Source organism: Macaca mulatta, chromosome 6 (assembly GCF_049350105.2).
Source record: "Macaca mulatta isolate MMU2019108-1 chromosome 6, T2T-MMU8v2.0, whole genome shotgun sequence".
Lineage (NCBI taxonomy): Eukaryota > Metazoa > Chordata > Mammalia > Primates > Cercopithecidae > Macaca > Macaca mulatta.
Genome location: NC_133411.1, coordinates 121,435,381 through 121,452,541, shown reverse-complemented (window position 1 = coordinate 121,452,541; position 17,161 = coordinate 121,435,381). Strand labels below are relative to the sequence as shown.

General features: G+C 54.1%; 1 protein-coding gene across 3 annotated transcripts in view; it reads right to left on the bottom strand.

The window, feature by feature from the left end:
* Window positions 1–356: 356 nt before the first annotated feature.
* Window positions 357–17,161, bottom strand: part of LOC144341515 (SH3 domain and tetratricopeptide repeat-containing protein 1-like) — a 55,319-nt gene continuing 38,514 nt past the window's right edge. For 2 of the 3 annotated variants that reach the window (XR_013418484.1, XR_013418485.1), the window contains 5 exons: window positions 10,627–10,810; window positions 9,300–9,450; window positions 5,629–5,751; window positions 3,606–3,802; window positions 357–757 (listed from right to left, as the gene is read on the bottom strand). Coding sequence is in view for 1 of the 3 variants with exons in the window: in XM_078005101.1 (XP_077861227.1) it covers window positions 3,699–3,802; window positions 4,766–4,895 (234 nt within the window). In the remaining 2 variants the exon portion in view is untranslated. Of the gene's footprint in view, window positions 758–3,605; window positions 3,803–4,765; window positions 4,901–5,628; window positions 5,752–9,299; window positions 9,451–10,626; window positions 10,811–17,161 lie in introns of all 3 variants that reach the window. The other variant, XM_078005101.1, reaches the window with a different exon arrangement.

Genomic DNA, 17,161 nt, shown 5'->3' with positions numbered 1-17,161 from the left:
TGCTGTGTGACGGTGGGCCAGACACCTAACCTCTCTGTGCCTCTAGTTCTTCAATGGCGAACAGGGACACTAGCAGCCCCCACATCCAGGCACAGTGGCCTGAAGGTTAAAGGCAAGGGCGGCACGAGACCTACAGCAAGAGCTCTGAGCAGGGAGAGCAAGGAGCTGCCCAGAGTTCCACCACCATCTCCCCTCTGGCCGCCGAGGAAACCGAGGCTCATGATGACCTGGCCCAGGTCTGTTGGACTCACAGTTGTTCTCATCCCCAAGATCAGAGGGCTGCCACCAGGGAAGGAGATGGCCCCCAGACACAGCCCAGGAAGCACACAGGGAAGGATGCCCTGGGGACTTCGGTATGTTATTGCAAAAAAAAAACCATTTATTGCTATTTGAACCCTGCTTTCATGCCTCCATTTCCCAGAAAATGAGCCACGGGAGACACCAGGAGAGGGAGGAGACCATCCTCCTTGCACAAAACCCACTCCCTCGGATGCTGTCCTCAGCAAGGGTGGCTGGAGGCCAACCAGGGGGCCCACCCGCAGAGTGGCAGAGGAGGCAGGTTGACCCTGCGGACGTTGAGCTCTGTGGCGAAGGTCCTGGCCTTCTGGTAGAAGAAGAGCGACTTCTCACGGTCCAGGAGGAAGTTGTGGGAGATGGTGGCCGGCCACGTGTAGATCTTCAGCTGTGCCTTCTTGTTGCCCAGGTCCACGGCGGCTGCCAGTGCCAGCTGGTAGTACCCAGCTGCATCAAACGGGTCCTGAAGGGGACAGGTCATGCTCAGCAAAAGGGGGACTCGGAGCCCGTCTTCCCAGAGGCCGTTCCTGTCTCCAGGTCATTCCACATGTCCAGCCAATGCTGGCTCACCCCATGAACCCCGAAGCCTGTGACACTGCTGTGGTCTCAGCTGCAGGAGGTGGGGACGACCCTGACACCCCTGGAAGCCTTCCTGACTGCCCCTACGCTCCACTCACCCCCAGCCTTCTGCCCCAGTGCCACCCTCTCTGCAGGCAGTGGCTGCTTTCCCCATGGGCTGAGGTCAGGGCAGATCCTGCCTGCTCTGAGAGTTCCATGCAGGACCCGTGGCTCCAAGCCACAGCAGGGGCACAGCGTTGAGTGACCCAGGCTCCCCTCTGGCCCCTGTCCATGCTGACCATTTCCAGGCCCTCCACGGGACAGGCCAAGTACAAAACCATCTCACAGGTGTCCTCTCTGGCAATGTTCCCTGAAATATTGACGGAGTGTGACTCCCCAGACATCCACTCCCATTTTCAATGCATCTTTGGCTCAAACTCACCATCCCTGGGTTGGGATGTCTCTCCCAGAACTCCTCCTTGACCCTCCCATCCCCCACCCGGCTTCTCCCCAGGCGCCTCCTCCACATGGGGTCACCCAAGGCACCTCTCTAAGACCCATGCCTGGCCTGTCCCTCTTTACCATCTCAAGATGGCTCCCAGGGCCAAGGACAAAGTCCAAGATGCAGCAGTCCATTCCCCTACTGCCCCGCCCCACACACGGAGCAGGGGCGTGAGAAGGCCCCAAGTCACCACCACTGCTCGTCCAATGCCCCCCGGCCCACTCCAACACTGGACTCTGTGCTGGGTGCGTGGCTGAGCCTAACGTCCTTGCTCCCAGTCTGAGGGACCTGGGAGTGAAGGACACTGACCTGGGAGTGAGGGACACTGACCACACAGGGTGCCCCAGGCTGTGGCAGAGGGAAGCCCAGGAGCCTGTGGGGGGCCCAGGAGGCCCCAGACTCAGCCGGGGGTGGAAGGCAAAGGCTGCCTGAAGGGGTGGGGGCATCCCAACTAAACAGGAAGGAGCCAGCCAATGCGTATGTCTCTGCGTGTGCCTGTGCGTGTGCCTGTGCGTGTTTGTGAGCCTGTGTGTGCGTGTCCGTGTGTCTGCCTGTGTGCATGCCTGTGTGTGTGTGCGCCTGTGTGTGCGTGTCTGTGTGTGCGCGCCTGGGTGTGCGTGTGCCTGTGCCCGTGTGCATTTGCGTGTGCATTTCCATGTGCCTGTAGTGTGTGCAGCAGCTAGTGATGGCAGACTGAGCCAGTACATACCGAATCCTCCCTATTCCAGGGCTCACTCTCACATGTAGACTAAAGGGGACCCCATTTTAGAGGCAATCGGCAAAGATGCCCATTTACTCCTGCCTCTCTGCCAGCCTTCCAGGCCCCATCCAGCCCGGCTTTTTCTCCTACTCCTCTGGGCCCTGGGTCCAGAGCCTCCTATACAAGGAGGAGGGTGTAGCCTTGGAAAGACAGCCGCCCTTGGGGAATTCCGAGGGGGCCTCCCTGTGGGAAGCTGGCCTGCACTGACAGCATAGTCACGATGAGGCCCAGAGGGCTGTGCATGGGAAGGAGGTGAAGGAGGGCTGTGCATGGGAAGGAGGTGAAGGAGGCCTCTGCCCCTCAACCCCAACCGTGGACTTTGGCCTCTCAGGTACTACTTGGCCCTTTCCTTCCTCCTGGGCAGGCGGAGTGGGCGGCAGGCATGACCAAGAGAGATAAAGGCCTCTTCTGGGAGGCCCGTTCCCCTGGGTCCCAGGTGAGCCCGAGAGGTGAGCAGCGTCCCTCTGGGTCTGACACTTGGCACCTCCCTGTCTGGCTGGGACTTGGGAGGCCACAGGGACCACTTCTGACCACCAGGTGTCGCCAGCACTGGGCGGGGGCCTCCCGGGCAGCCCCAGACCTGCGGTGGGGGATATGGGGCGGGGTCTTAGGGCTGCGCCAGCTCGTCATGTTGTTCTAAGGCCCCCAAGATCTCGGCCCCTGGACTGGAGTGCCCTGGCCCCTCAGCCCATAAGGAGCACTGACGCGGTGCTGGTGAGATGCTGAGGAGGGGCGGTGCCTGCTGGGCAGAGGGGTGGAGACACCCCAGGTCTGAGTCTGACAGTCCCAGCTCTCCACCCCTGCAGGGCTGGGGGCAGAGGGAGCACAGCACCTCCTCTCAAGACAGACCCGACCCAGCAAGGCCTCAGCCTGGCTGGCTGGGTCCCTGCCCCACTGCACCTGCCCTGTGCTGGGGTTTCCCTGTCTGTGAACCCAATGGTAAGACACTGGTCCCACCCCACCCTTCCTGGGTGATGTGAAGATTCAAGGTGTCTCGGGACTCCAGGAAGGAGTTGCTCAGTGCAGGCTGGCACCCTGGGCAGGCTTCCTAGAGGAGGCGCCAGGATTTGGGTTGGATCTTGCATCGTGGATTTAATGTGAGGATGATGCCGTCCTCTGAAATGTCCTTCTCCCGACCCTGTTTTCTTTGTTAAATGCAACTTGACACTTGACTGTCAAGACTCAGCTTTGGTGTCACCTCATCCAGGAGGGCTCCCCGACTACAATCCCCCTTCTTTACCCAGAGGCCACCATTGCCCACTCATGTGTCAGCCTCCCTGGCTGAGACTGAGTTCTTGAGGGTGGGGCCTGGCCAGCTTGGGAGCTGGGTTGTATCTGCGAACCTTGCCCGCTCCTCCAGCTGGGTGTAGAGCTCCAGGGAGGCCACTGGGCCATTCCTAAGGAAGGCTGGAACACAGGCCTCTGGAGTCTGGGTGGAGATCCCACTCCAAGGGGGCCGGGAACACCCCGAGCCCTGCCCCTGCCACCCACCTTCAGGTCGTAGAAGATGATGTCACCAAGCACCAGGTACACCTTCACGTAGTAGAGGGTCTCCTCATCGAACTCCAGTGGCGAGTTGCAGAGCTACAGGGCCTTGAGGTAGAAGTGCTTCGCCAGCTTGCCATGGCCCAGCCGATGGTGCAGGGCGGCCAGCCGGTGGTAGGCCATGCGCTCGTTCAGCTGGTCCCCTGGGGTGCAGGCCAAAGGGGCAGGTGTGAGGACGTGGCTCCCTGGGGCAGGGAGGGCACAGGCCCCTCAGGAGCAGGTATGCAGACCCCGGGCAGCATACCTGGCTTGCCTCCAGGCACCTGCAGTCACCTGGGCAGCTCTGGCCAGTCCCTTCCAGGTTCCCAGACTCACTTTCCCATCTGCAAAGCAGAACTAATAAGGCCTGCCCCTGTCTACTGTGAGGCTTTGGCAAAGTCAGACTTGGATGGCCCAGCTCTGTGCCTACACATAGCCACCTGCCTTTGCTCACTGGTTTTAACCAGGGGAGCCCAAAAGCCATGCAGTCCAGGTGCTCCCGGGCACCCTGGCTCCAGGCAACCCACAGACGTGACATCCGACTCCTCCTGGGTGTGTCACGATCAGAGCCCCCTACCTTGGGGAGTCAGCTGCACACCTACTGTGTACTGGGCCATGGGGCACAAGGCGCTGGGGCATGTGGCCTGCCTAGGGTTCCCTGTCTCTGAAGGGGGACAGACGACCCTGGCACAGCACCAGGGGATGCCCGGCCTTAAGGGGCAAACTGTTGGAAGGGGAACTGGGATTTTATCAGCCAGAGAGCCATGTGGTTGATGAGGGTAGGAAGGGCACAAGAGAAAGGGAATATGCCACTCAGCCTGGTACATACAGGGACCAACGAGATGCCTGGCATGTCTGCAAGGCAGAGGGCACACTGGGCGGCCCTTGTGGTCAGCAGCGGGAACAGGCAGAGGAAGCAGAGGTCAGTCAGGCAGGGAGCTCTACACTGCCTGAGAGACCTCGGGCAGTGCCCCACAGCCGGACGGGGAAGCCAGCTGGGCAGATCTGCCTGCCTGGACAGGAGACCAGGAAAATCCAGCAGCTGTTTCAGCTCCTGCCCTGCAGACCTGGAGGCTGGGCTCTGGCAAAGTGTGGGTCCTGGCAGGGTGGGGGCTCAGGGGACTTACCCAGAGTGATGCTGAGTGCTAGGGCCACGTAGGCAAACTCCAAGCCCTCCTGGGGCTTCTCCCGTGTGGCCAGGAGTGCCACCAGCTTGTTGTGCAGCTGTAGCTGCAGCTCCACCCTGCGGTTGCCCATAGTCACTGCCAGGGCCAGGACCCAGTCTTACCACACAGGCAGGTGGCTCAGGTTTCCCGCAGCACCCACCTTGCCCAGCGCCCTCCTCAGAGCTCAAACATGTGCTTGGAGCTTCCCACAGCCCAGCTACCCCTGCACCTCGACACAGGTCTGTGCTTTGGGATAACACACAGTTCATACCCCCAAGTAGGGGGCTGAAGAGTCACCTGAGGCCCATCCAGCTACACCCGGCAGCCTCAGACCAGCCTCTCCCACCTGGGCACTGGGGGTCTGACTCGGGGGAGCCAGCACTCCTCTCTGCTCTAAAAACACCACATTTATCTGTGCCCAGGGCTGAGCCACACCGTGAGCTCAGAGGAAGGGAGAAGCCATCCCACTTCGGGATGCATGCATACCTGGGCCTCCCACTGACATGCTGTGTGTCCTTTGACATGTCCCTGTGCCTCTCTGAGCCTCAGTTTCCTCATCTGAAAGATGGGGACAGAACTTCCCGCTCATGGTTGCTTGAGATCATCAGGTACAAGGGTAGAGCCATTGTCACATCCAGGCCCCGAGCGTTTGTCCCGGGCAGGGGCACGGTCAATATCATGCCCGGTGAGACCACTTGGAAACTAACCATGTGCATGGGTGGCCCTGCCTCCAGGTGGGAGGCCTCTGCCCTGCCACACCTGTGCCTCAGCCCTCCAGGTGCCCCCCTTGAGGCCCACCCACATCAGCCCACAGGCCAGCTCACCCGATAAAAGGACACGGCTTTCTCCCGCTCCCAGGCCCCATTGAAGAAGATGTCTCCAGCTGCCTCAAACAGCTCCAGCCCCAAGTTGGAGTCACCTGTGTACAGGACCACATTCTGTGCCACCTGAAAGGAGACAGAAGTTCCCTCAAGACCCACACCGGGTGAGGTGGCCACGCCCACATTTGCCAGCCTCCTTCCTCTCACACACTACAGGTACACCTGAGCATTTTTCAGACCCTGTGCATTAGGGCTGCCCCCACCACTGGCATGAGGACAATGAACTGATGCACCTGAGTGCCAGGAGATGACTGAGCAGCTGCAGCCCAGGAGCCCGACACCTGTGAATCCTACCACCAGGGCGAGCCCTAGCCCACTCCCCCCGTACTCAAAGCAGTCTCCGTGGTCCCCAGATTGCTGGGAGCCCATCCCCTGGCTCCTTTCTGCGTTGCCACATCCCTGCCACATCAACAGTGTTTGTGGGTGAGCCTGGTCCCCTCTTGGCCATGAGCTCTTGATCCCTCTCCTCAGCTCAAGGAGGTATGCAGCAGGTGGTCAATAATGAAAGCTTCACCAGGCTCGTGGGCTTCACAATTTGTTCCAGATCATGCTGTGTTTGGGAAAGCCTCTGAAAACAGCCATTATGATAGATTCATTTTGTAAGGAGATGTGCCACGTGTCGCTTGGAGCAAGTTCTTCTGTGTGTTGACTGAGTGGTCACATTATTTGAGCATGTGCTGTATACCAGCAGGTGCTGGGCACTGTGAGGGGCTGCGCCTCTGCCCTCAGGGAGAAGATGCTGGCCACTGGGGGAGGATGTGAGGGAACCAACTGGAGGGAGGGAAAAGGCACACAACAGGTGCTCAGCAGTGGCTTAGGAATGAGTGGATGGATGGATGAATGGATGAGGAGATGTAGACACATGGATGGATGGATGGGTGGGTATGTGGATAGATTAATGCTGGGATGGATGGATGGATGGACAGATGGACGGATGGATGGACGGATGGATGGATGGATGGATGGATGGACGGATGGATGGATGAATGGATGGACGGACGGGTGGGTGGATGGATGGATGGATGGATGGGTGGAATGATATGTGTATGTCTGTATGTATGTATGGGTGGGTAGATAATGTATGGATGGGTGGAGGGTAGATGATGTATGTGCATATGGATGGACAGATGGTGGATAGACGAATGTATGGATAAACAAATTGACAAATAGATGAATGGAGGGATGGATTAATAGGTAAATTGGTGGGTGGATGGATGAATGATGGATGGATGGACGAACAGTGAATGGATGGATGGGAGAAAGGATGGATGATGGAAGGATGGATGGATGATGGATGGATGGATGGGTGAATGGATAGGTGGATGGATGATGGATGGATGGAAGGATGAACAGGTGGATGGATGGATGATGGAAGCATGGATGGATGATGGAAGCATGGATGGATGATGGATGGATGGATAGATGAATGGATAAATGGATATGTGGATGGATGATGGATGGATGGAAGGATAAACAGGTGAATGGATGGATGGTGGAAGGATGAATGGACAGATGGATGGAACAACAGGTGATGAATGGATGGATAGACGGGTGAATGCATGGATAAAAGGATGGATGAATGATGGATGGATGAATGGACAGATGGATGAATGGACAGAAGGATGGATGGACAGATGGATGGATGATTGATTGATGGATGGATGGATGGATGGATGGATGGATGATGGATGGATGGATGGAAGGATGAATGGATGGATGATGGAAGGATGGATGGATGAATGGATAAATGGATAGATGGATGAATGATGGATGGAAGGATGAACAGGAGGTGAGTGGATGGTTGATGGAAGGATGGATGGATGATAGATGGATATATGGATGAATGGATGCATGGATGGATGGATGAATGATGGATGGATGAATGGTAGATGGATGGAAGGATGAACAGGTGGATGGATGGAAGGATGAACAGGTGAATGGATGGTTGACGGAAGGATGAATGGATGGATGGATGGATGAACAGGTGAATGGATGGATAGACGGGTGAACGGATGGATGATAAATGGATGGATGATACAAGGATGGATGATAAAAGGATGGATGGATGAATGGACAGATGGATGGATGATGGCTGGATGGATGATGGATGGATGGATGGATAAATAGATGGATGGATGGATGGAAGGATGAACAGGTGAATGGATGGATGATGGAAGGATAGATTATGGAAAGATGGATGGATGATGGAAGAATGGATGGATGGATGAAGGAAGGATGGATTATGGAAAGATGGATGGATGATGGAAGGATGGATGGATGAATGGATAAATGGATGGATGGAAGGATGAACAGGAGGTGAGTGGATGGATGATGGAAGGATAGATGGATGATAGATGGATGGATGGATATATGGATAAATGGATAAATGGATGGATGGATGAATGATGGATGGATGGAAGGATGAACAGGTGAATGGATGGATGATGGAAGGATGGATGGATGAATGGACGAACAGGTGGATGGATGGTGGCTGAATGAATGGATGATTAAAGAATGGATGAATGATGGATGGACGAATGGATGGATGGATGGATGGATGGATGATGGATGGATGAATGGAAGGATGAACAGGTGAATGGAAGGATGAACAGGTGAATGGATGGATGACAGAAGGATGGATGGATGGATGGACGGAAGGATGAGCAGGTGAGTGGATGAATGATGGAAGGATGGATGGATGATGGATGGATGGATGGATGGATGATGGATGGATGGAAGAATGAACAGGTGAATGGATGATGGAAGGATGGAATAATGGATGGAGGGACGGATGAACAGGTGAATGGATGGATGGAGATAAAAGGATGGATGATAAAAGGATGGATGATGAATGAATGGATGGATGGATGGACAGGTGAATGGATGGATCATGGATGGATGGAAGATGGTTGGATGGATAATGGAAAGATGGATGGAAGGATGGATGGAAGGATGGACGAACAGGTGAATGGATGGACGAAAAGGTGAACAGAAGAATGATGGATGGATGGATAGAAGGATGAACAGTTGGATGGATGATGGAAAGACAGATGGAAGGATGGATGGATGGACGAACAGGTGAATGGATGGATGGACAGGTGAATAGATGGATGATAAAAGGATGGATGGATGATGGATGGATGGATGGAGGGATGGATGAATGGACGAAGGGATGGATGATGGATGGATGGATGGATGAGTGCAAAGACAAACAGGTGAATGGATGGATGATGGAAGGATGGAAGGATGGAAGGATGGATGGATGGATGATGGATGGATGGATGGAAGGACCCACAGGTGTATGGGAAGATGATGGAAGAATGGATGGATGGATGGATGATGGATGGATGGATGGATGGAAGGATGAGCAGATAAACAGATAGATGATGAAAGGATGAATGGATGGGTGGATGGACAGGTGAATGGATGGATAGACGGGTGAATAGATGGATGATAAAAGGATGGATGAATCATGGATGGATGGATGACGGATGGATGGACAGATGGATGGATGGAAGGACGAACAGGTAAATAGATGATGGAAGGATAAATGGATGGGTGGAAGGACAGAGAGTGAACAGCACAGGGGTCCTCCTGCATCCCTTGCCACTCACCTGGATGTACAGGTCCACCAGCTCGCTCTGCTGCAGGCTGTAATAGATCTTCCCTGCTTGCAGCCAGGCATGCGCCTCCTTCTCTTTCTTCTGAAGGTCAGTGAAAATCCCCAGACTTCATTTAGTGTAGTCCAGAGTGGATTTGTAGGCCCTGGAATCAGACACAGGTGTCAGAACAAGGGCTCTCATCCTCCTGGAACCAGTCTGCCTCCTCCCGTGGGTCTGGTGACAGATGAATCTGGAATGTGCGGACTGGGAATGGCCCTCTTGTGTGTGCAGTGTTCTGCCCTTCCCAGGCTGCTGGGAGGGCCAGGGTGAACACACACAGCATGGAAAAGATGAAGGACATCCTTCTGAGGGAATTGAGCGTCATGCTGCCCTGTGGCAGGAGGAGTGTGCTAGTTCATCTCCCCTGCCTCCCAGACATGGCCTGTGTCTTCTCCAGACGCACCAGGAGCCGTTAGTGTTCAGAGGCTATCTGGGCCGATGGTTCTCAAGGTGTGCAGGTATCACAGTCACCCGGAGGCCTGTTCCTATAGCTTGCTGGCCCTGCCCAGAGAGCTTCCGGCTCCACAGGCCTGGGGCAGGCCCTAGAACTCCCACTTGCCACAGGCTCCTAGGTGACATGGATGCTGCTCTGCTGGTCCAGGGACTACACTTTGAGAAGCATGGCTCTAGCACACTGGCCCATTTTCCTTCTGTGAACCTGAGGCCAAGACTGAAGCCAGTCTCCCAGGTCCCCATGGAATCTGGCTCCTTCCCTGCTCTCTCAGTAAGTCCGACACTCGAGGGGGTGTGACTGCAGCAATGTCACTGGGCCCTGTGGGTGGGGTGGCCAGGGCCATGGTTACCCCACCAGGTCAGGATGCTTAGGGGAAGCCGAGTAGGCCACATATGGGACGTGAGACCTTGAAACCCTGCCCCAGTGAAGCAGGTGACACAACTGGCTCTGTCTTCTGTGGGAGAGAAGCCACAGGTGGCTGCTGTGGTCACATTTAATGGGACAGATGAAGGCCAGGAGTGAAGATTCGGGGAAGGCAGAGGTCAGATGACTAAAGCCACCATAGTAGGAAGAACAGCCCAGAGTGCATGTACTGCCTCTGCTGGGGTTGAGATGACCTTTGACCCAACAAGGGAGGCTCAAGCTGGGACTCACAGGCCAGCAGCAGCCCTGGGACGACCCCAGGCCCACCAGCTCAAAGCATCTGATGCCAAGGAACCAAACGATCAAAAGGAATGGGGCTGCTGGGGTCCTGGGCCAGCTTTCTTGTGCCCCACTCCCTGCCCTGCCCATCCCCACCTCCACGACTGCAAAGCCAGCCCTTACCACCGCTCGGTACCCAGGGACAGGTAGAGCTGACTGATGGTCTCCAGGAGCTGCCCCTCCAGCACCTTGTCGGCCACCTTGCAGGCCAGGGAGAGCTGGAGCTCATGGTAGATGACACACTGGGCCTCGCTGGGCATGACGGTGCCGTAGAAGTAGCACAGCCGCTGGACGGCCCACAGCTGGCCTGGGCAGAAGACAAAATGGAAGACGTTAGTCTCCCAGCATCGAAGCGAGGCTGGCTGGGCTCGGAGGCCCCTGCGCCGTGCTTGCTCTTTCACACCTCTGTGAGCCTGGGCCCCATAGGCAGGGAGACTGAGCACAGACAGGCCATGCACTTGTGCCAGGAGATTCCGAACACACAGTCACATGGGCACACCTTGGTGCAGATTCTCATGGTAGAGGCCGGCCTTCTTTACAACTCCCAGGGCCGAGGTCCTGGCCAGGCTCGGCCCCTGCACCAGGCCATCTATTTCTGCTTCACAAAGCCCCTCTGGCCAGGACCAGGGCCGCCTTCAGCCTGAGCTGATGAGGCCAGGGGCACAAGTAGCCCCTGTCGCAGATGGAACCCTGAGAGAGCAAAGCCAAGCGTCATGTCTGCCACATACGGCATCATGTTGGGGGAATGGGGTTCAAAGCCGGGCCCTGGCGTTCCCACACATGCTTCTCTCATGCAACCAGGCTCCCAAGCCACAGGCTCACTGGCCTCTCCCAAAGCCAGGGCGCTGGGATAGGTGGAAAGTTTCTGATTTTCTAGTGACAGAAACATTCCGGAGATTAACACAGGAAACCAGGTACACCGAATGGACATCTGTTACACACACCACCCAACAACAGCTGAATACACAGTCCTCTCGAGCACCCATGGGACATTCCCCATGACAGACCATGTGCCAGGCCACAAAATGAGCCTCAGTGAATGGAGAAGGACTGAGACCAAAGCAGAGGTGTTCTTCAGCTGTACTGGCACGAAACTGGAAATCAACAGTGAAGGAAATGTGAGAAATTCAAAAATATGTGGAAATTGCACACTCCTAAACAACCAGTGAGTCAAAGAGACCATCAGGGAAACTGAAAACTAATTTGAGAAGAATGCAAACAAATGCACAGCCCGGGCCAGCGCGGTGGCTCATGCCTGTCATCCCAGCACTGTGGGAGGCCAAGGCGGGAGGATCGCTTGAGTCCAGGAGTTTGAGAACAGCCTGGGAAACATGGTGAAATCCCATCTCTATAAAAAAATAAAATATAAAAATTAGCCGGGTGGGGTGGTGCACATCTGTAATCCCAGCTACTCAGGAGGCTGAGGCATGAGAATGGCTTGAACCTGGGTAGAAGTTGCAGTGAGCCAAGATTGCACCACTGCACCCCACCCCGGGCAATAGAGCAAAACTCTGTCTTTAAAAAAAAAAAAATAGCACAGTGTATCAAAAATTCCAAGATGCAGCTAAGGCAGTGCTGAAAGGGAAATATATAACTGTAAATGTCTACATTCAAAGAGAGAAGACAAATCTCAAATCAAAAACCTAACCTTCCACCTTGAGAAACTAGAAAAAGAATGAATTAACCCAAAGCAAATAAAAGGAAGAAAATAATAAACATGAGAGTGGAAATGGGAAGTAAAAATACAGAGAATGGAAAAACAAAAGAGATAATCAACAGAACCAAAAGTGGGTTTTTTGAAAATAATAAAAAAATTGACAAATCTTTCACCAGACTGACCAAGAAAAGAAAGATGGACACAAATGACTAAAATCAGAGACTGAGCACCATGGCTCACGCCTGTCATCCCAGTGCTTTGTGAGGCCGAGGTGGAAGGATCGCTGAGGCCAGCATTCAAGACCGGCCTGGGGGAACATGATGAGACCCCATCTCTAATAAAAAGAAATAAATAAAAAATTAAAAACCCAAATTTCTAAAATAAGAAATGAAAGAGGAAACATTATTGCCAACCTGACAGAAATAAAAGGATTCCATGAAAACACTACGAACAATTGTACACCAACAAATCAGACCATCTAGACACAACAGCCAAACTCCTAAAATGACACAAACTACCAAAAGTGACTCAAAAATGACCCCAAGTAAGCATGTGGGGTATCAGCCCCGCCCTCGGTCTCCTCGACCGTTCAGCGCAGGGTGGGGAGATAGGGAAGCATGATCCCCGTTCCCTGGCCTGCATTTCCAAGTCTGAATCCCCCAGCACCCTGGGGAGGGCCTCGTAGGAGGAGGTGCCACAGGCTATTGTGCCAGGAGCCACCGGAGGCTGCAGTGGGGGTTGGGGCGCTGGATTCCTGGAGGGTCTCCTTCCAGTCAGAGAATGCCACTGGGGAAGAAGCCTGGGTCTGAACCCCCCACCCCTCCTTGGGCAGATGTATGGGACCGGGGCCCCTTCACACGGTCCTTCCCAAAATCTCATCCCTCCTAGGGCCAGGAGTGGGTGCCAGGCCTGTGCTGGGAAATGGGCAGATTTGGCCACAGCCCCTGGGGCTCTGGTCCAGGCCACAGGAGGCACCTCTGAGTGGTCTCACTATGCCATGACAAAGCGCTGCAAGGCAGAGGGGACCCACAACAGTATCCCTTGTCTCGGCCATTTCCCTGGACTCAACTTCCTCATCTATCCTCTGCGGCCTAGATTTCGGACAGCCCTGCCCACCTACTGTCCGTTCACTGCTCAGTCTGCAGTGACTGTTGGATAGCACGCCATGGCTCCCCAGTGCTCTTGGGGAAAAGGCCAAGCCACAGCCTGAGGCCCCAGGCCCTGCTTAGCTCTCCAGAAGAGCTTCTCACCATCCAGCACCCAACCCACCCACTCCTCACTTTGCACCTCCCTGCATAAGCCCTGCTCACTCACCCCCGCTCACACCCCACTTATCCCCGCTCACACTTCCGCTCACTCACGCCAATCACACCTCCGCTCACTCACCCCCACTCAGTGATCCCCGCTCACACTCCCACTCACTCACCACCACACCCCACTCATCCCTGCTCACACTCCTGCTCACTCACCCCATCACACCTCTGCTCACTCACCCCCACTCACTCATCCCCGCTCACTCACCCCCATCACACCTCCGCTCACTCTCCACCACTCACTCATCCCAGCTCACACTCCCGTTTGCTCACCCCCACTCACTCACCCCCACTCACTCACCCCCACTCAATCACCCCCACTCACTCACCGCCGCTCACACCCCCTTCATCTCCGCTCACTCACCCCCACTCGCTCACCCCTGCTCACACCCCACTCATCCCCGCTCACACTCCCACTCACTCACTCCCATCACACCTCCACTCACTCACCCCCACTCACTCATCCCCGCTCACTCACCCCCACTAGCTTATCCCTGGTCCTTCACACAGGCTACACCACCAGCCCCTCCCCCACCACCTATTACTTGACTAAATCCTCTCAACCCTCTGGTCCCAGACTAAAGAGGCTTCCCTAACCCGGGGCCAAGTGCTGCCCCGCCATCACGCCACTCACCCTTTTGTGGCTTCTCTGGCCTAAAGCTCACATTCCCACGCTCAGTCCCTGCCACCCGAGGACCCCACAAGCCCCATTTGTGGGTGGGGCCTGGCACACACTGCACAACGAGCTGCTTTTGCATGAACTGCTCTGCGGCTTTGGGCAATCACCCACCCCGTGTCCTCTGTGAAGTGGGATGACAGGTGCGCAGTCTGCCAACACACCAAGCAGATAACACGGGCACAAGAACCGGCATTCAGGGCCTGGCTCATGGAGGGGCCCCAAGTCCCAGCTCAGCAGAGCCTGCCTTGATCCCAGGGTTATGGCTAGGGATTCCCAGCACGCAGGACTTTCCGTGCTCAAGGCAGCATGGTCCCTGGGCAAACTGGGAAGAGCTGGCTGCCCCAGTAGGGCAGAGGGCCTGGCCCTGCGTGGGAACCGCCTGTCTCCAGGGCGCTTGCCAACATCTGCTGCTGGCCATGACTCAGTACTTTCGATGGTGGAAAAACCACCACTTGATTCTGAATCACAAACCCCAGGTGTGCCCTGATGCGAGTGGCCCCGGAAGGCGCACAGGAGGAACCGGGGCACTCACTCTCCACATGGCCCATCTCCACAGCGACCAGAAGGGCCCACTCATAGTAGCCCTTGCCCTGCTGGGCCGGACCCTGGTGGGTGCAGAGGTGGCCCAGCTGCAGGAGCACGTGGTGAAGTCCCGGCCACACTCCCTGCAGGGCAGCCTCGAGAACAGCCGCACGGCCTCCAGGAGGTAGTGCTGGGCCAGCCTGCTGGCACCCGCGTGCAGGCACAGGGTCCCGAAGTTGGCCAGCACCACTGCCTGGTTCCTCCGCTGGCCCAGGTCCTGAGCCGCCTGCAGGGTGCGGTAGTAGCCCTAGGCTGCCTGTCTCATCCAGCCCAGCAGGGCAAGGGCTACTATGCCTTCAGAGCCACGTCTCTCTCTTGTCATCTAACCCATTTAAACTCTCCTTTCAAACTATATGCCAGACCTAACCACTTCGCACCTTTCTCATCATTTCCAAGCAGGTCCAGCCCTATCATAGCGCTCTGGGTTACTGCAAAAGCCTCCCAATCGCCAGGCACAGTGGCTCATGCTTGTAATCCCAGTACTTTGGTAGGCCAAGGCAGGTGGATCATCAGAGGTCAGGAGTTCAAGACCAGCCTGGCCAACATGGTGAAACCCCTCTACTAAAAATACAAAAAATTAGCCAAGCATGGTGGTGGGTGCCTGTAATCCCAGCTATTCGGGAGGCTGAAGCAGGAGAATCACTTGAACACAGAAGGCAGAGGTTACAGTGAGCCGAGATCGTGCCATTGCACTCCAGCCTGGGTGACAAGAGCGAAATTCCATCTCAGAAGGTTTAAAAAAAAAAAAAGCCTCCCAACCTACCTCTCTCCTTCCACCTTTCACCCTGCCCTGCATTCTACCTTCCACTCTCAAACATTTCAGAAAAAAAAAAAAAAATTATATCCACAGAGAGAGAAAGGGAAAGTACAAATGGGGTAAAATGTTTGGGGAATCTGAGGGAAGAGTATATGGGAATTCTCTGTACTATTTTTGCAACTTTTCCATAAGTCTGGATTATTTTGAATTCAAGAGTTAAACAAAGAAAAAACAACAACCAAAACAAAAACAAAACACTATCTGCCTTTGTGAATCCATCCTGTCTTTCCCCTGGCAACTGAAGGACGCTCTCAACTAAGCACATCTATTTTTTCATGAACACTAAAAGAACCCTTGCCTAGTTTTGACTTTCTGTGCTTGGAAGTAGAATTTCATATATATGTGTGTGTGTACATATATGTGTGTGGTGTGTGTGTATATACAGAAAGGGAGAAATATATATGTGTGTATATATATATATTGTAAATTTACAATGGTAATGTGTATATATATAAATATATGTGTGTGTGTAGATATATATAATACATACCCCATAGCCTGTCCTTAACCAGTTCTAAACTTAGTCGGAAAAACACATACCTAAGCAGAGAATTTCAAAATAATATGATGAATATTTTGATAGAGGGATGTGTTGCTATGGAACATGCTGCTAAGACACAAAACCTCCTAGGTGGGGCAATGAATGAACGAAGTTTTGCACCTATAGGCACCCCCTCTGATATCCCCTCAAACGTTTATATTTATATGCATTTGCTTCCCCCAGGACCCCCGTTTGATAAGGGTTAGTCCTAGAGCCTAGCAAGTTCCTACTACAGCTGGCACACATATGCCATACAAGAAACAGTGGCTGAGTGAATGACGAGTTAAGAACCATTTGTCAGCCAGTGCTCAGTAATACAAAATGCACTGGTATGCAAATTATATTTTTCTTGAAAGCAAGGGCAGGATCACAAATTATCTTTCCAGAGAAAGCAAACCTCAAAAGCTTCTTTACCCTACTAAAGCACGTTATAAGAAGCTCCCCTTATATAAAAGAAAACCTCCTCATTCGTTATCAATGGCATGGAAACCTAATAAGCCTTCACCTCTGATGACATCTCTTCCATCCCCAGGGCTAGAAGAAGGAGGTTCCGGAAACCCTGGTAGTTGTGAAGGTGGCTCCCAGCTCTGACAGTCTTGAACCCTGCGGGTGCGGGGGTCACACAGCAGAAGAACAACAGAGGGAAGCATCATCAGGCTTTGAATATGTTTGAACAAGAGATGGCAAATAGGCTGCAGCCAACTGAAAACATCAGAGATTCATGGTGGCCACCTGAGGGGTTGTGCTCTTAAAAAACAAAAATAAAAATTAAAAATTAAAAAATTAAAAAAGGAAGGGGTCAAGAATCCATCAGGTCTGACTGAGATGTGTATCAGTGACTAACACCCCATATGGCAAAAGTACTCCGGTGCGCTTTGGGTACTCACAGCTTCAGCAGTATTCAAAGGCGTGTGCTTCCCTAAGACTAAGCCACGGGAATACCCCCAGCAACAATGCCAGGAGAAACGTCTAACATGGATTTGGCTAGAAATACAGTTGTCTTTAACAAATTAACACTGAATAAATCCTGACTTATTAGAGCCTGCGAGAATGACATTCTCAATGATAA